This window comes from Wasmannia auropunctata, unplaced genomic scaffold, assembly GCF_000956235.1.
Source record: "Wasmannia auropunctata unplaced genomic scaffold, wasmannia.A_1.0 LD336060.1, whole genome shotgun sequence".
Classification (NCBI taxonomy): domain Eukaryota; kingdom Metazoa; phylum Arthropoda; class Insecta; order Hymenoptera; family Formicidae; genus Wasmannia; species Wasmannia auropunctata.
The window spans coordinates 1,386,120-1,404,702 of record NW_012026830.1 but is presented as its reverse complement, the minus strand read 5'-3'; the positions used below and the strand labels follow the sequence as shown (position 1 = coordinate 1,404,702).

Below are 18,583 nucleotides of genomic sequence, written 5' to 3'. Positions count from 1 at the left end.
GATTCTTTGCCCCCTGCCGTGTCGTTTTATAGAAAAAAAATTAAAATAATCTACTATTATAAGTATTCGCGATACACGATGCGTGTGCGCACCGTTTTGTGAGTTGAAAAAAAAGCAAGCGCGTATGTGTATATACAAAAACAAAATTAACAAAATATTATTGGAACGGTATCTGTAAAATTTCATGCTACTCGAGTCCCCTTTTTCCGAATGTTGGCCGATGTTGATGTATATTGAGTGGAATGATTGGACGAGTTGTTGTAATATTGTGATTGTAAACGGAAACCGCGGCTCGCGATACCTGAAAAAGGAAAAGGAACGTATTAATCTTTTAATAATTCATACTGCGTATGTTTATATAACACAAATTAATTTAGGTTACTAGTAAAGTGTAATAAGTTAAATATTACTTACAAAAGCACATAGCAAGTGGAACATGGATTCGAAATAGAAGTGGAAATGATGGTTGAGATAAAAATTAATAAAGCGACGTGTGAAATAATTTGTGATACACATGCAAAATGTAAGATATTTATGTGAGAATATGTAAGCACATTACAAATTGTGAATCAAGGATTACGAGGAAAATACGGTAGCTGTGGTTCTGTTTGGAAACTCAAGATTGTATTCATACATAAATAAACTGCTCGTAGACTTTTAAAAATTAAAATGCATATTTCACTTTTTGTAAACCATTTTATTTGAAATCATGATTTTATAGATATTTGTCAAGAATACATAATTGAAAAAAAATGTGAATTTTTTTTTTCTAATACAAAATTTTCGCACACCAAAGTCTTTGGGTGATTTAGTGCGGAGGTGGTGGAAGTAAGAGCATTAGGAGATTGGACAGTGACTCACCGGCAGTTACAATGCGAATTGCATTGCGGTCATAAATAAGGAGGGTTCCTTTATTAATAGGGTTGGTGCCTCTGGTTCTGACGACCACCCCTTTGCTTGCCACCGTAGCCTGAACCTCCTGGAACATACCCACATAGCGCATTGTTAGTCTAATCCTTAGCTGCATACATCACTCGTTTAACTTTACAAGAGACTAGGCGCATAAACGTATGTGTATAGAAAAACTGTACACAAGACTAGAAAAAAAAAAGAAAATGTCAAGTCGCACGAATGCTTATTTATATAAAAAGTAACAGAGATAAATATAGATGTAAGAAAGCTACAGTGTATCTATGTAGTAGAGGCTACAGGCTAAGGTAGTAAGCTGCAGGCTGTACTTATACTTTCCCCATCGTCCATATTTCTAGAGCTAGATATAGAATAACATTCCATTGGATGCGATTGTTAGACAGTTCTATTCCATTTATGAAAAAAAAGAAAAAAAAACTGTAAAATCGCTGGCGTCTCGCATGTAAAAGGAGAAGTTTCTAGGGATACCCAAAGTTAGTCAAAATTGATATCAATAACAGATCATATTACGATGACAGTGACAATATTACGCTCTTAATTACAGTTCACTGTCATCGGATGTTATAAAAATCAGTTGAAATTTAAACGGCAAAAATAGATGATCGCAGATAATAATTTATAGCATCATAACTAATAAAACTATACAGTATATTACAATTCGTTTCCAAATTATACATTAGACATAATTCGGTTGTGTCTTCCTTGACGCATTTTGCAACCGATATAAATTATTATTTCCTGAGAACCTCTCCCGTATTTACATTCATTCAATCCTTTCACACACATACGCGTTAACATACACATTATCCATTTGTGAAACAAACAGTATAAAAGACAGAAAAGATATTTCTGAGTGAGGGATAGAGAATAGATATGAAAAGAGAGACTGCCTCTCTGGTTTTCTCGAGTAACAGGCGAGGAAGTGACGGTTAGATGAATGCAGTTAATGTATGAGAAAATGTGTGTGTGTAGGCGATAATTCAACATACGCCATTTAAAATGTATAACGATACGGATGGGGGATTTATATTAAATATAAAGGAAAGGACGCTACAATGCGTACCTTTACCGCGTGCGCCACCGCGCCCGCCACTGTATCCACCGTCGTAATTACCACCTCCGTATCCATATCCGTCTGCGTTTCATGGAACACACGGTACAAAGAGACAATAAGAGTCGATGCATACTGATTGTTCATTTCCTTTTACATTAAAAGAAAAAATCTATGTACATGGCGTTCGAAATAAAAAAAAATATATATATACATTCAATGAAGATTATTTTGTATAATACCAATGATTATATGTCCAATAATTATTTTTTCAAAGAGAGATATGTCCATGAAACATGTTCTGAAAACAATTTGATTGTACTGTAATGCAGTATATAATATTCTAAACTTCTAAAGCAAAAGACAGTTACATCTTTCAAAGAGTTTCTTTGATTTCTGATAAGTGTAGAAGTTGGCGGTTTCAACATTGTAACACACGTTATTTCAAACCATTTGTATGAATTTAGAAATGGCATGCGCGTAAATTACGGTTTACATAAAAGAAAAAATCTATCATGCTGAAAATGTCTTGGCATTGTATTAGAAAAAATATGCGTATAGTTAGAATTAAAATGTATATAGCATCTCGACAAAACTAGTGTAATCTCCCTTAAAAGTGAAAAAAAATCAAGGAAAATCATTTTTTTTATCTACATATAGCAAATTATAGTTTTGAAAATTCACGGTTAGATAAAAAAAACAGAAGTTATAAAGAAATTGTTTCACACTCGTATTTTTATCCAATATAACTTGATTAAAAAAAAAAACATGCCACAAGATAATCTCGAAAATCATACGAGATACCAAAAGTCATTGCCATTCCCATGTCACTGCCGCAAAGGCATGTGTTTGGCCTTCGCGATTTCATTGCGGATGAGATGATCGTTGAAATATGAAAAAAAAAAACGTGAAACATCATGCGTGAGGAATGTGACGGGATCAACAGCAGGATCGAAGGACACAATCTTATAATATACGATGTCTTGTATAGCATTGCTTTAACCCATTAATTGCCAATTTTTCGTTTTAGTTAATGACTGATTATTTATATGTAAAAAAAAATTTTTGATCCACAAATAAAAACTGGCGCTTAATGAGTTAACATTTTCTGCTTTTGCAGTTATATATAAATATACATATGTATGTGTGCGTGCGTGTGTATGTAAAATATTTATACACATATAAATGTTAACAGTGAAGTACGTGATTTTTCTTGAGTTCATGGAATTTACAAAATAATATTAAAGAAACATAAAAGAGGAACAAACGAAAAAGATACCAATTCGTATCAATCAATAAACAAATGAAATTATTTCAAAAATTGTCTTTTACGATAATAAAATAATTGTAATCTTACCAAAATTTTATTTAAAAAAAGCACTTACACCGATTAATTACCGATTAATATGTGTGATAATATCTCGAGAAATATTGTAAAATGTAACATAAACATATTTTTTTTGTCACACCTTCACTGTTACCATTATATTTTTTCTTATATTAATTTTGTTAAGTGCATATTTACATATATAAAAAATTTAAATATCAGTAGAGCATTAAAGAATATAACTAAGCAAATGATTTGATAGGTTAACTAATCAGTTAACTAATTATAGTGAAATAAATAGCCAATACTTTGAAAGTAGATCTAAAGTAGAAAATAATTCGGATTATGTTCATTTCGCATATAACTTTACAAGTTCCGGTAATCGAATTTGTTAATGGATCACGTAATATGTCGAAAGAACATAATGCGAATATTTCCACGGGTCACTGGCTTACGTTGATCACATAGGAACTATATATCAATGATAAAGTTAATGAAATGATTATTAGTATCATTTTATAAAGTTTATAAAATTAAGATTTATTCATTAAGTGAAATATTTTCAAAATTTAATTTGGATAGGTCAGAATTCTTATTGATCTGCTTATAAACCAGCACCTCGTATTTCTATTTAAGCTTAATATCATACTAAAACTTAATACCCAGTATAATACATACATAAAATTTCTGATCATTCCATTTTCTGCACTATCAAGTAACACATATTAATGAAGCAGACAACATAAACTGACATTTTAATTGCTTGCTCAATTAAATCAAAAAGTTAGTATACGCAAAAAAGATGATTAAAAAAAAAAAGATAAATGAAGGGAAGTTAAGCAGCTTGGATGCACGATAGAGGAATTAAATCAGTCATAATATGCATATATTTTCCTCAGGTGTCTATAAGATCTGTCATGATCGTCTGCCGAATACACTGGGACGGTAACAACGTATAATTTTGCCGTTGATTATCACTTGTCGTTTCTTTTTTCGTAAAAAAAAGCAAGACACACGAGAAAAAAAAACGGAACAAATGTCGACAGTAATCGGCGTCATAGCCGATTCTGTCGTCGTTTTTTAGTAATAATCATCAGTGATGAAATTACCGTATCCACTGTAGTCGTAGCCGCCGTAACCTCCGTACCCACCCCCACCGTAATAATCGTATCCGTATCCATCGTAGCCACCGCCGTATCCGCCCTGGCCGTAGCCACCGCCGTATCCGCCGCCGTAGCCACTCTGGCCCCATCCGCCCTGGCCGAATCCTCGGCCTCGGCCACCCCTGGCGCCACGTCCGCCACGGCCGCCGGGTCCACCGCGCATACCGATCATTCCGTCGGGCTTGGGTGTTGCTTTCTTCACGTCAACCTTTAATATTTTAAATACAACTGTCGCTATTAAATTCGTAATGGGATCTAAATTAAAATATTGAATCTTATTTGACGATTGCTTTCGTCGATCTGCTTTTTATCGCCTTGGACAAAAATAAAACGCGAAATCGTACACATATTTTAGAGACAATGACTTAAAATACTAGAAAGAGGGATTTTATAAACAAGTATCTAATATTTTATTGAAACTTTGTAATGCTCAGTTTGATGAGCGATCGATTACTCACCTCTTTACCATTTATCGTTTGTTTCGAGGTCTTCAACAGCTCATTAACCACCTGCTCAGATTCGAAAGTGATGAAACAGAATCCTTTCCTTTGATTTTTGGTTTTATCAAACGGCATCTCCATCTCGACGATCTGAAAGATTTTTTTAATTATTTCACATTTTAATAAGAATGCTTATTTGAGGGTATTCAAGCTAAAAATATTATAAAAATTCGTAAAAATATCTCAGAAAAAAAATTTTTCGTCACATGGACTCAGTAGCAGAACTGACTTAAGAGTATCATCATTCTATATATGTAAAAGATAAAGTAATATTATTAAAATTAGTTATAAAAAAATGATAAAATACTTACGGTTCCGAATTGTGAGAAGAAATTCTTAATCTCGTCGTCGGAAAGTTCCGTCGAAAGTCCGCCGACAAATATTTTCCCGTGTCTGGCTTTCGCCTTTTTAGGATCAACCTTTTTGTTGTTGATGACATGATCACCAGCGGACATGATCTGGAAAAATTAAATTTTTTCTTTCAATTATTTGACGAAGTGGTAACTTGTTAAAAAAATGCAATAAAATCTTATTTGCAAAATAATCTCAGAAAAGAAATTTGTCGTCACACGCGTTCAGTAGCAGAACTGACTTTTAAGTATCATCATTAAAGTGTGTAAAAAAATAAACAGTAATACTGATTAAACATGATCGTAATAAAGATTGTACTATTTTTCTGTTGCGATAGAATACAAGATTGATACCTTGTCGAGAGATTCGGCCTTAGCAAAGACGATGAAAGCGAATCCTCTCGATCGTCCTGTATTTGGATCTGTCTTGACATTGATGCTCTCAATGTCACCATATGCGCTGAAATGTTCGCGCAATTCCTCTAAAAATGACAAAATAATCTTCGTGAGATTTCTTTAAAAATTATAATATAAATCGTATTAAAAGATTATTTAAGTCATAATTTAAGCTCAGTAAAAAGTTCTTTTCACATGACAATTATGTGTCATCCAAAGGTGTCCTAAGAAAAATACATCATCGCTGATTTCTCATTTTGTATTTCGTTTTGTTACTTGAGTAAAATTTTGCAGAAATATATCGTATGATTTCGAAAATAGTTACTCACTGTCTGTCGTTTCCCAGCTTAAGCCGCCGACGAATAATTTCCTGCGAAGAAAAAGGAAAACAGAAAATTAAAACTAATGGAAGCGAACGAAAGGCGTATTCGTCTGGGATATTTAGTCATTATTACGAAACCGAACGTTCTTCCTAGCAAGAAATTTACGGTTTAACTAATCTAAATAGGATCGCTATTCGGGCTTGCGATGTTGGCAAATTCTCAAATCTCTGCAACTGCGCGCAAAAAAGTTATCTGCAATGAAAACGGTAGGAGATGGCAATGTATTTGGGCCTCTTTCGCAAGTGACTGTTACAAGTAATTAGGAATAATCATAATGGTTTTATTTACTTGATTACTTGAGCACCAAGTATACCTCTCATCGTCTTGTATCGTCACGCGCAATTTTTCTTTCACTCTTAACACCGACATGCTAAACAAAAATTAATAAGAAGAAAAATAGAATGAAGTTTGAAAATACCTATCGTTCAGAGAATCCTGGTTAGCCCCGGCCGACCTGTAAATCAACGGAACGAATTTATATCACTAGATGAATCTCTCGAACGTGTTAATTTAATATAAAAAAAGATTAAGATCGAAGCGAAAATTTGACTTGATAAAAACGAAAAAGTTCCATTTTTCATTTAAAAAGAAAAAAAATGAAAAGAAATGTCGACTAAACCCCTGGAAAGACTATAATCAGTGTTAAGGTATGAAAAAAATTGAATGCAGACGATGTGCAAGAAAAACGTAACAGACCTGTAGTGTCATTCGCAAAAGGGGCACTGGATCGACCATCGAAAAGATTTATATAGGCGGGGAGTTTTTTTTATTCAATTAAATATTCAATCGCACATATTTTAAGGCTATATATAATTATATATAATATCTACGGTAAACAAACGCATAAGTTTAATCTACAGCTAATTAGATCGCCCATCGTTGAAATTTAGAAAAGTCTTCTTACAACGATAAACATAATAATTACAAATGCAAAGCAATTACAAGTTGTGTGTATATAGAATAATACCATTCCTAGAATAAATGAGAATTGATAACGGTAGCTTACGATATAATGCATCTGTCCTTTGTATAAAGTTACGAGAATCAACCTTGAGAAGAACAGCTTTTCACACTGTAGAAACCTTGATTTGAATGTTCAATTATTAAAAAAAAAAATCGAAAAGAAAACTTGGAAAAAAAGTATATAAATATGTAAAAATCAATGCATCGAGAGAACAAGGTACTATTCATCGACGTTTGCGTGAGAACCCGAGCAATAGTTAGACAACTCCAGTTGAGATATCACAGCTGCTCCTAAGGGAAACAAGAACTTTAATTTTTCCAAGTGGTACTCTGACTGCAGATTGGCCCAAAGAATATGGCATATGCTAGGATAGACTGCAACTCTATATCGAAAAGCTAAAAAGGATTGTTTTCATTACGATTTAAATGACAGACGACTCTTGATACTTTCGATCGACATATCTATGTGCATATATAATATGGATGGGATATTTATATTTTATATTTATATGTACGTGTTTTTTTTTTTATATACGTTTGTCTCTTTCTCATTCTCTCTCTGTCTCTTTCTTTCTAACGCTCATAGACAAATTGCGATGCAATGGCAAGAATGGTTTCAACTTCTGAGCTATATTTTTCATTCTTTTTCTGAGCTGCAAGCTCGGTTTTTGGATCTGGCTGACTCTGTTTTTTTTTTTATGTCAACACGATAATTGATTTACTTATTATATTCAATTTTTATTTTTTATTTATGGCTGGTGATAAATACCGTTGGCACCAGTCACTCGCCGGTAATCAGTTGCTGGTCGGGTGACGTTTTCCACCTGCGAGCCGCCCGCCATGTGAATACCGTCGTTGATCACCTGTAGATCAAGCCACATAAACTGGGGTTAATGGCGTTCCGACCTACTGGACGTTTTCGCATTGTCCCTATGATTTTTTTTTGTGCTTTGGTCACGCCCAAACAGCATTCGGATCGGAAATTACTCTACGCGTGACCCAGCTGAGACAAGTGTGTGTCTGTGCGAGACTTTATTCGATTTCTGACGAAATTAATTCGAGAGTTCCAGTGCTTGTGTCATTGACAGAACGTGACGGACTTGAACTTGACGTAGAGAGACTTCTCGCAATAATTCGGACTCGGAAATCACTGCAATAAGGTTTTTTTTTCTCGGTTCACGTCGATCCCATGTAAGTGTACAGTACTTTGTCAATCGTGAGTCAATTGACCGTTTACCAGAATACAGCTGCAACGAACGGTACGAGGAAGAACTCGGCTGGCCAAAAAATGTACTCGAAAGTGTTTAGGCTCTATAAAAACATTATACGAGATTATATTATTTGCTATGTGACGTTTGCGTACGCAAAAACTGATCGACTGCAGAACTCACAATTACTCATTTATCGATTAGAAAACTATAATTCTATAATTAACTAGACAGGGATAGAAACAAGGAGTTTTAATACACAAAATTACGAAAAATTTCAAAAAACAGATAAATGTGATTACCTCGCAACAACAGCACATATAAAAAGTTACAAACTATAGCGCTCTTACTCGCCGTTTACATAGTGGTGTCTTAAATTATACTCTTGCGTAATATAGCATGCAATATCTCATTCAAATCTTCGATTATTATATTATTGTATATGTTAGGAGACAGAGTGGAGCGCCGGCGTTTGGCTCGTTTTACTTCCGTTACTTCATACATGAAACTCGTGTCCCTTGAACATATTTTTAGCTACTTAGAATAGGAGGAGGTGTATCTTCAAATTCATGCTCAATAACAATATTGCGAAAATGTTTAATGTCTATATGTATGTAGTCAGGCAGCAAGATTAATTATATTTATATTTTATTGTATTTTATCGGAATAATTATACATTTCAATTTATATATAAACGTAGAATTTGAAGATTACGTCCGCGTCCTGAGAATTTTATATCCTGAAAAATTCCATGTATCTTTGAAAGTGAAATAATTTAATGCTTACCCTTCTTTTTTGCAAAAAAGATATCCTAAATTACCGTAAAAAATTCGCAAAAATCCAAGGCTGTAGGAATACAAAAAGCAAATAAAAATTCGAAAAAAAATTGAGAGAAATAAATGCAAAATCTCCGATATAAAGAGCACTGCGACAGAAAAAAAAATAAAGACCGAGGCGACGAACGCTAATTATAATTATAATTACAAAATATTTACACAGATAGATGTATTCTACATTCTCTCAACGACCGGACGAAAAAACGTGTCTGGTCAAATTCATCCAGCTCAAGATCCCGTTACGCTGAAAAAAAGGAATGGAGGGGAGGAAAAGAGAGCAGCGCGAGACAATGGGAGACGGCAGACACGAGAGCCTTTACGGTCCACCGACATTTTGCAAGGCTAAGCGCGTCGCAATAATGTAAAGCGGTGGGGGGGGGGGACACTTTTTTTCGCGCAATGCCCTTTGCCTGATACTTCCTTTTTTTTTTTATTCCTTTAATACATTTATGTCATTTATTCATCTACTGCATTACGCCGCAAGTAACTCCTACTTGCGCGCCCACAAGGGACAAAGCTTCCACGTGCTCTTGTAACGGAAGCGGCGAGCGCGCCTGGGGCAGCAAAGCGCGCGCGAATCCGCTTGGACGCTACATGCCGTTCGCGATATGTACTCCACGACGCTCGCCGGTAACGCCGGTTCGTCAATACGCGTCCCGTCATTTTTATCCGCCCTTCCTTCCCCCGGGCCCTTCCTTCATTCACCCGATGCGCCTCGGGCGCGCCCTTTCCGGAACCGCTGCCGGCGCCTCCACTCGTCCTCTTTTACACCGTCCGCCATTGTTACCGCCCGGCTTCGGGATCTCGTCAATGGGACAATATAAATCCTAATCGCGGAATCGAGAATCGCCGAGAAAGACGGACGTTCGCGTGCGCGGCGCGCCACGGAGAAGCGACGAGGCCGCGCCGTCGAAACGTAGGCGTTCGTCGTCACGTCGATGCGAACGGATTACGTTTCCGCGGCGTCACACCGCACGCCGCTTCGCCATTTTGTGAGACGCGTGCCCGTGCTCGCGCGCGCGCGCGCGGCTTCGTCGTCGCCGCTCCGCGAAGTATTCGCCGATTCGCGCGATTTGCCGGGGGGGGGCTTCTTTTCTTTTGCAACGCGCCTGCTGAAGCACGAAGCGATCGCGCGACCGGGACAATCGACGAGCTGCAGGGGGAGGGCAAGGGGAGGAAGTTACCTGTCTTCCTGCGACTCCTGATTGTTCTCCATGGCGTTGTTCTCGCCGTTATTCTCGGCCTCGCCGTTCTGCTCGGCGAAGTTCTGCTCCGCGATGTCGTCGCTGAAATCTTTGCTCTCCTGATCGGTCATCGCGCTCCGCTTTATCTGTTTTTACGACGCTCTCTATTCGCGTGGATTATACGGCGCGATTATACGCGACACACCACCGGTTATACCACAGCGAGCACAAAGCCAAAGTTAAAGTGATCGCCGATCACCCGAAACACAGCCGTACCGTCCGACCGCCGAATGGAGAAGGAAGTGGCGGCGTCGTGCGCAGCGCAGCCCGGAGGTCCTCTCCCGGCTCGGCGATTTACCGCGCGAGGCATCTCGGGACGTGTGACTTCTCCGCCGACCAATCGCGCACGGTCACTCAGGCTCGTTCGACGTGCCCGCGGCACCTCGCGCGTTTCGATCGCCAGGTGTATCCCTCGTTGCAGCGAAACGCGATCCAACACGATCGTGATATGTCACATGCTAATCCTACGGCTAGACATAGAACGATATTTTGAAAGTTCGGTTCAAATTCTTCGATCGTACCCCGCGTGAATGAGAATTTTAGTGTTTTCATTCAGCGTACTCGCTGAATGAGTTCATTCATGAACGTATTAAACAACTAGAATGTCTCTAATGTCAACGACCACGAGAACTTGTCCGATTCGAGCTCACAGCTTTTGTTCTGGCCATTAAACTTCATTGTTGAATCGTTTGTTGCAAAACTGGAAATACAATAGACATCAAACGATTAAAGAATAATTTACTCGTACGTAGCTTTTAGATCCAATTGTCTTAATATTTATTCCAAAATATTTTTTAAAAATACGTTGTGTACATTAAAATTCTTAAAAGTTTGAGATTTAATTAATAGAATTTTTTTATCTTAAGTTTTTTTTCCAAAGATTCGTTAATTTCTTTCTAATTTATAGTAGGATGTACCTTTTATTTAAGCTCAAGAATTTCCAATTTGTCTCTGAAAAGTGATTTGCCAATAGCAAAATCTGTATAATTGACTGCGATACAGTAGAAACATTTTGAAATAAAAAAAAGTTCCGTTATTTCTGTTAAAAAAAGTCCTATAACAGCAAATGGTTAAATGGAGCTAAAATAAGTCTAGTTCTTACGTTCCTGATTGCGTTCGGATCGATGGCTAGAGAATGCGTCATCGGTACGAAGGGGCGGAGGGACGGAAGGAAGGGATGGAAGAGAAGAGGCCGAAGAGACGAGACGGATTTAGCGGCACACACGCATCGAAAATTTCGGTCATGCGACACTAGCGGGAGGGAGAGGTTAGCCAATGAGATCGCCGAGGAACGCTATTCTCGGCCGTCGACCAATGGGAGACAGCCAAGGGTCCCGCTCAATTTCGCTGTAATTCTCCCACGCGGCCGAAATTTCATAAAATAACGCCTGAATGCGAGACAGGTGGATTTCATCGTAATACGAGATCGACCGGCACGATCGGTGAAACGAAACCGAGCGGCATGGAATTTTCCATTCCATCGATGATGCAGGCAGCGCAGTAAAAACGCGTCTTTCTCTCGCTATGGTCGCCCTGGCGCTGGGCTTGGCGCGGACAGTGCCATCTGTAGTAAGTACGCGACACTCGATGTCACACCGAAAAGCGCATACGGCATATGCGGTGCGCGTCTTTATCTCACTTTGGCCGAGGATGTACGAGGATAAGCGCGATGATTGTCCGCGGGTGAGATCTTTATAAGAAAAAATTGATGGATACTTTTAAAATAGCGTTTCCTTATTCGGCAATAGCATTCTTTATTTCGTTCCGCTATTGGATAAGGTTTAAGCAAAAAAATAGAGCTTAATATAAGTTAAATAATATTGATGATAAGTAAATATTAACTAGAATTAATTAAATATAAACTTTAATATTGTGTGGAAAGAAGATACGCCACAAAATTCCTTCAGACTACCCTATGCATACTCCTTCAGCGCGATCGATTTTTGTCTCGATATATTAAATTGAACTTTTGCGATTTCGTCGATCTCGTCGCGTCGCGTAAAATTTTCGTGAGAAACCCGCGGAGGGCCGAATCGTACAAATATGGGACGGGAACAGAAGGTAAAAGCGAATATGCCTCTCCCATCGTTTTCCCCGCATTATTTTCGATGATAGGAAATCGCGAAAGTTTTCCCGAGCACGTTGATTCCAAAGTATTCTGATAGAAAAAACGATTTTAGGTTCTGACGCTGAACGATGTCTGGCGTACTTGCAACAAGATACGAGCCGCCGTGTTTCGCGTCGGGCTCAATCTTTGGGAATACTACAAGTCCCTGGATCCCGACAAACGTTGTTTAATATCAGGTATAAATATCGGACATTGGCACCGTGACGAGAGCGATCGTTTCTAAAGTTGGTTGTCGAGTGGGAGCGATTATTTCTGGGCGCTCGATATAATGGAAGGATGCCGAGATATAATGCGTAAAATTACTACTATTCGAATTTCTGTTATAGTTCTATTATTTCTTTTTTCACGTATTAATTGTCTCTTCACATTAAAGCTGTACAGAATTCGATATTAGTGGATATAGTGGATAACTTTTTTAATAACAAGAGTGGAATTGATTTTATTTTTTAGCTATAGCTAAAAATAATATATAGCCATAACTAAAAACTGCATATAACTATATGTGTTAGTCATGTATACATTTTTTATGGTTAGATAAATCTTAAATGGTTTTTAAGATTTTTAAAATAAAGTTGCAAGTGAATATTTGTGTGCAGAAAGCAATTGATGCGAGGAATGTAAATATTCACATGTATACATCTTATGATTTAAAGAAATAAATTTTAATATAAAATTTTTTATTTCAAATACGCAGAACTTTAAACTGTACAAGTATTCAAAGTACTTAATTATATTAACTATTTTTCGCGATGTATACATACTTCAATTGATTCAAATATTGATGATTTGTTATTAGAATTTAAAATCTATTTTAAAACCAAACGTATCTAAAATATTTGTGATTACATTACTTGAAATACATGTGTATATAATAAATTATTAAATTTACAGAGTCCAAATTTATCTCCGTTTTGGCTGGACCATTAAAAGGCGTGATTGGCTTATCGGATAAAGAGATCTGCGATCTGACGGATTATTTTCGAATTCAGGACGGTCGGATTCTTTATTCGCAATTTTGCGAACTTATTCACGATAGCGGTACGAACGATTATTTTTATGTATGTATTTTTAGAAAATTCTCGATAATTATCATTTCCCTGGTTTACGCGGCAAATGTCAAAATCTTATCTCACGATCAAAGCAAAACACTGAATCATCTGCTTAAGCGAGTGTCCAAGGTTAATTACGAGCATTAACAAAAAAAAACTAAAAAAGAACAGATGGCGGTCAACGTTATATGTAATATACCTGCATGTATAATGTTAGAAGTCATATATTATAACTGACGAAAGAAAAATGTATTTTTTTAGCAAGTGTTTTTTTATTTTAAAATGAACAAACGTATATTACAAATAAATTAACTGTTCATTTAAAAATAATTTATTTTATATAATCTTTATATAAATTAATTTTTAATATTGTAATATTTGTTTTAATTTATCGTGGCGCAACCGAGTTTTGCCATTGAAATGAACAATTCAACAAGATTTAATGAACAAAATATTGATATTTAATTTTATAAAAATGCATTTTATGCGTTTTATCAATTGAAACATATTTATCTCTTACATGTGCTTAATATAAAGTGATTCGATGAATTGAACGGGATGTATAGAATACAGATTTACGAAATAATTTTTATGATATTTTTCATATAGTTCCTGATTTTGGAAAAAACAAAATTCTGATGACTGGTTTAGAATGGGATGATCCGCTGCATGTAAATGTTTTGAGCGGCACGGAAACGCGAAAATTAAATTTAATACTTACTCAAATCGCTGTGTTGGTGGGCAAAAGAAAAATTATTTCTCGGCCATACTTTCAAGATTACGAGCTGGTACATTTGGCATGATTCATTCTTGTATCATTACTGTTTGCGACGTTATCACATCTACAATTTATTCTTCGATTTATGTGTTCTTGATAAGCATAATAATTACGTCAATCCGGATAAATTAATAATTTTTCTTGTAATCACGCCTCAGAAAGCATCATTTATTTTATTCCATTATTTAAGATATTTTCTTTTGAGAAAAGGATCATTTTAATTTAAAATATTAAAAAAACAAAAATAATTGAATTATAAAAAATAAATTTTTCTATTGGCTTAACAAATAAAAATAATAATGATAGGGAAGTTTAATAATTTTTTATTCATTCTAAGATGTTTCGTAGATCGCGAAGAATGTCGGCACAGTTACTCTCGCCCATTTCGGTCGGATTTTAAAATTTCTGGGCATCGTCCTTGGCGCTGAGGAGTTTCGCCTGCTCGTAAAAAGATTTGCCAAAAATGGTTATACTGTGAATTATGTAGCGTTTTTGAAAACTATCGATGACGTCCAACGCTATTTAGACGAACATGGAATGGTAGATCTTAGCGGGGTATTGTCATTCTTAGAATCTCTTGTTTCGCTTCTTTATATATACATTATATATTAAAAAAATAGGAACATAGTGCTTTCTAAAACGTATAATGTTTTCACTTTCTCTGCTATATTTTCGCATGCAGGAATTGCTCGATCAATTTCCGGGTCGAATTACGGCCGAGCTGCCGAAACTCCCTCGACTGGAAATCGGTAAGGTCACACCCAGTCAAGTGTTCGGTAAGCAAACGATATTCCATCCGGTGATGGAACGGACGAGAGAGACGATGCCCACCCTGGAAGTTGTGAAACGCATCCAGAGGCACATTCTCGAGCATCGCATACGGATCCACGAGTTCTTCAAGGTTGAAACGATCCAATTACGTTGCACGTATATAATTAGCGTTATCTTTGCTTTACGTATACTGAAATCTCGTAAGCGCGTGGATTAATCAACGCGCTATCGCGCGCGACGCTGGAGCTTGTCGTTATCGCGCCCTCCTGTGTTATCGCACGTGCGCGATCTTGACGGCTTAATCCGTCGACTTAAAAACTGTCGATTAAACGATTTGGGCCGCCGTATAGGGTTTCGAATATCTGAATGCCGGTCGAGTGACCATCCCGCAGTTTCGAAGAGCGCTGGACGCGCTTCAGATATCGTCATTGGGCCGTCTGTGGCTGGTCGAACCGGAAGTTGATGCCCTGATCGAGCTGTACAAGGATCCGGATGATCCCGAGTGCGTGTGTTGGCGCACGTTCGAAGACGATATAGATCAGGGTGCAATATCATAATAAATGTGAAGTTTTCAATAGTCACATCTTGAGAGTAAACTCTTTTTCTACTTTAATTATAAAATCTTTCTCTTCAAAGATGTAAAACATTTTTTCGAAATTTATTAAACTCTTTATAATATTCGGATTATTCATATAAAAAATAATAGAATTAAAAGACAAACAAAAAGGAATTTTTATTGTGCTACGGAGGTATTCTTATTTATACTAGCGTTTTCATATTTTATTACTTTGATGGATTAATATGATCTCTTCATTTAGTTTTCACAGTGAAGGAACTTGACAAATTGCCAAGTCTAAAAGTGGAATCGCCGCCTCAAGAAATAGCTGAATTACCGCGAAGGGGTATGTCAAATTGGCAGTGCCAGCCGAAGAGTATGAGAGACCTTTGTGAAGATATTTTACAGAGGGTAAGGCGGCGAGTCGAAGAGAGAAGAATTCTCTTGAAGCAATTTTTCAAGGACTACGACAAGTATATTTTTCTTTAAATAATTATTAATTGAATGACTTATTTTAATATGGTATAAAAAAAATTTTATAATAATGAACTTTTTATATACCTAGTATCTGAATTGTAATTAAATAAAATTAAGAAATTTTTATTATAACTGACACGTAATAATTTATTTAATACAGTCATATATATACTTTTGGGAAATAAATATTAAAGCGTTATTTGAAATTAAAATTGCTTGGAAAATTACCGTTGAATGTTTAACAGTTTAATAATTAATTCAAAAATTATTAGTATCTTTTCGATACCATTAATTAAAATATACCCATTAATGGATATATTTTAATTAAAAACACATTTTATTCAAATGGTGAATTAAAACAGCATATTTTAATCGCAAAACTGTTAAACATTCAACGGTAATTTTCCAAGCAGTTTTAATTTCAGATAATGCTTTAATATTTATTTCCCAAAAGTATATATATGACTGTATTAAATAAATTATTACGTACCAGTTATAATAAAAATTTTTTAATTTTATTTAATTAATGGGTATATTTTAAATAATGGTACCGAAAAGATACTAATAATTTTTGAATTAATTAATATTTGCAGACGTAATTGCGGTCACGTGTCACGGGCTCAAGTAAGACAAGTCCTTATTACGGCGACCATACTCTTGTCTAGCGAAGAAATATTCACTCTGGAACAAAGGTACAACGACGATCTGGGCTTTAATTACACTCTCTTCCTCGAGGAGTTGGAGCCTCAACCGATCGTGGAGCCTTTGTACCATCGCATGTTGGAGGATAAGAAGAGACTTAACGCTGAAAAGCCACCGACTGAACCTCACGAGGATGAGACCAACATCGTATTGATTTTAGCTAAAATTAAAGCTAAAGTCGTGCGCGAAAGAATTAATGTAATTTACAGTTGTATTTAATTGGTTGAAAAAGGAGAGAATCGAGTCAGAATTAATTCGCTAATCTTTTTCTACGCGTAGGTTCTCGAATTTATGCGCCAATTCGATAGACACAATCATTTTGTCATTACAAGGTCTGATTTTATTAGAGGTCTAGATCAGCTTTGTTGCGGTTTAACAATTGCGGAAGTAGATGCGATTACAAGAATTTTTCAGTCGTCTCTAAAGTATGAATATATTACAGTAATTGATTACAATAATAGCCGTTAATTTAATAAAATAAAGTTACTTACAATTAGTGAAATTAATAGGAAATATGAAAATAAGTATAGGAATAGGAATAAAAATAGAAAAAAAGTAAACCCATCGAAATCCTAAACAAATTTTATTTTCCAAACTATTATTTATTTTCTTTATGCAAAAATTATTTAATTTTATATCGCGTCATATATTTTTTCTTTAACTTCACGTTCTTTTTGTATTTTTTTCTAAAGATCCGGCTTCATTGAATACACAAAATTCGCGGCAGTTATGGAAGAATCCGTTGCGACAGGAGGTTTGGAAAAGGCTCCGCTCGTGGTTCCCTTGCAACACGTGCCCTCCGAGGCGAGTGCAAGAACCTTCCTGAATTTTGACGAACGACAGCTGGTGGCAATCGCGATGGACAAACTGTGCCAAGTGCGGAGTCCGAACCTGGAGGAGATCTTCAAAGTGTGTACAGCTGCGATAAATTATAATGTTACGATATACACGATACTATGAAGAAACGCTATTATTATTTGTTATTCGAAACATTTTCTTTTTCTCTCTTTTCCGCGAGGAAACATTTCCGGAGCAAATTTCGCAATTGTATGTTCTTTAGGACTACGATAAGGAGAATAACGGCACAGTTTGCAAGGGGCGCTTAATCAGAACATTATCAGTCAGACGAATGCTAGAGCTTATCAATACCAATGAGTTGGACGCCGTACACAAGTGCTTCTCCGTGGAGAGAAGCGGCCGCTTGGAGTTCAACTATCGAGCCTTCCTGCGCGCTTTGCACCTGTTACAAGAGAACAAAAAGATCTCGCCCTTTTAGAAGACATGGTTGACCTGGTTGCAAATTCAAAAACTGAGAATATACCTTCTAGCTATTACACCATGTATATTACGTTAAATAGTTTAGGCCAAATTATATAATGCAGTTGTAACTAAAGGACGTTTTAAGTTCCACGTTCTTTGAGTATTTATGTGCCATGTAGAAAAAAATAAGTAGAGAGAAAAACAGTTGTCTAATTTTCTAGACAGTTTTTATATGTTAATTTTATGATTCTTACATATTTTTGATAGTATTGTAAAAAATATATCTCTTAACAAACAAAACATCTTTTTAAAAATTTTTTCATGATTATTTAACTGGCTTTTGACTGCATGATGATTTAATGCGAACTTTTTCATTGACACAAAGCTTATATATGTTTCAGATACTTAATATAAAATTAAACACACGTCTTCTATACAGTGTCTCAGAATTATTTACGAATGTTTTTCTTCGTCTTCAATTTAGACTGTCTAGCTTAAGATAGAATAGACA

The 18,583-nt window shown here is 36.1% G+C and overlaps 2 protein-coding genes across 7 annotated transcripts; one reads left to right on the top strand and one right to left on the bottom strand.

Moving 5' to 3' along the window:
• Nucleotides 1–212: 212 nt before the first annotated feature.
• Nucleotides 213–10,592, bottom strand: LOC105450542 (RNA-binding protein squid). 4 transcript variants are annotated; one of them, XR_974469.1, is made up of 9 exons: nucleotides 10,292–10,592; nucleotides 6,047–6,087; nucleotides 5,676–5,803; nucleotides 5,283–5,429; nucleotides 4,930–5,061; nucleotides 4,418–4,679; nucleotides 1,994–2,065; nucleotides 862–979; nucleotides 213–301 (listed from the first exon to the last, which is right to left on the bottom strand). XR_974469.1 is itself a non-coding variant. In XM_011690457.1 (8 exons), exons 1-8 carry the CDS (start codon nucleotides 10,420–10,422, stop codon nucleotides 915–917), a joined length of 978 nt encoding a protein of 325 aa, XP_011688759.1. In that variant the 5' UTR covers nucleotides 10,423–10,592; the 3' UTR covers nucleotides 313–914. The 4 variants fall into 4 exon arrangements, 1 of the variants encoding a protein (XP_011688759.1); XR_974470.1 differs by lacking the exon at nucleotides 1,994–2,065; XR_974471.1 differs by lacking the exon at nucleotides 1,994–2,065 and having other exon boundaries at nucleotides 4,466–4,679.
• A 1,401-nt stretch (nucleotides 10,593–11,993) lies between these two features.
• Nucleotides 11,994–18,498, top strand: LOC105450541. 3 transcript variants are annotated; one of them, XM_011690454.1, is made up of 12 exons: nucleotides 11,994–12,034; nucleotides 12,532–12,655; nucleotides 13,371–13,517; nucleotides 14,138–14,316; nucleotides 14,655–14,861; nucleotides 14,989–15,207; nucleotides 15,428–15,620; nucleotides 15,896–16,106; nucleotides 16,704–17,010; nucleotides 17,092–17,237; nucleotides 17,505–17,721; nucleotides 17,873–18,498. In XM_011690454.1, the coding sequence occupies exons 1-12, from the start codon at nucleotides 12,002–12,004 to the stop codon at nucleotides 18,086–18,088; spliced, it is 2,199 nt and encodes a 732-aa protein (XP_011688756.1). In that variant the 5' UTR covers nucleotides 11,994–12,001; the 3' UTR covers nucleotides 18,089–18,498. The 3 variants fall into 3 exon arrangements, with proteins under 3 accessions (XP_011688756.1, XP_011688757.1, XP_011688758.1); XM_011690455.1 differs by lacking the exon at nucleotides 11,994–12,034 and adding an exon at nucleotides 12,239–12,412; XM_011690456.1 differs by lacking the exons at nucleotides 11,994–12,034; nucleotides 12,532–12,655 and adding an exon at nucleotides 12,662–12,772.
• Nucleotides 18,499–18,583: the final 85 nt, after the last annotated feature.

Excerpts from the sequence above, each read along its gene's own strand:
- LOC105450542 (XM_011690457.1), bottom strand. The coding sequence starts at position 10,422 with ATGACCGATCAGGAGAGCAAAGATTTCAGCGACGACATCGCGGAGCAG. Across the intron at positions 4,680-4,929 it reads AAACGATAAATGGTAAAGAG|GTTGACGTGAAGAAAGCAAC; the intron begins GTGAGTAATCGA and ends AAAATATTAAAG. Across the intron at positions 980-1,993 it reads CGGTGGCGCACGCGGTAAAG|GAGGTTCAGGCTACGGTGGC; the intron begins GTACGCATTGTA and ends GGTATGTTCCAG.
- LOC105450541 (XM_011690454.1), top strand. The coding sequence starts at position 12,002 with ATGTACGAGGATAAGCGCGATGATTGTCCGCGG. Across the intron at positions 12,035-12,531 it reads AGCGCGATGATTGTCCGCGG|GTTCTGACGCTGAACGATGT; the intron begins GTGAGATCTTTA and ends AAACGATTTTAG. Across the intron at positions 16,107-16,703 it reads TTTTTCAAGGACTACGACAA|ACGTAATTGCGGTCACGTGT; the intron begins GTATATTTTTCT and ends TAATATTTGCAG.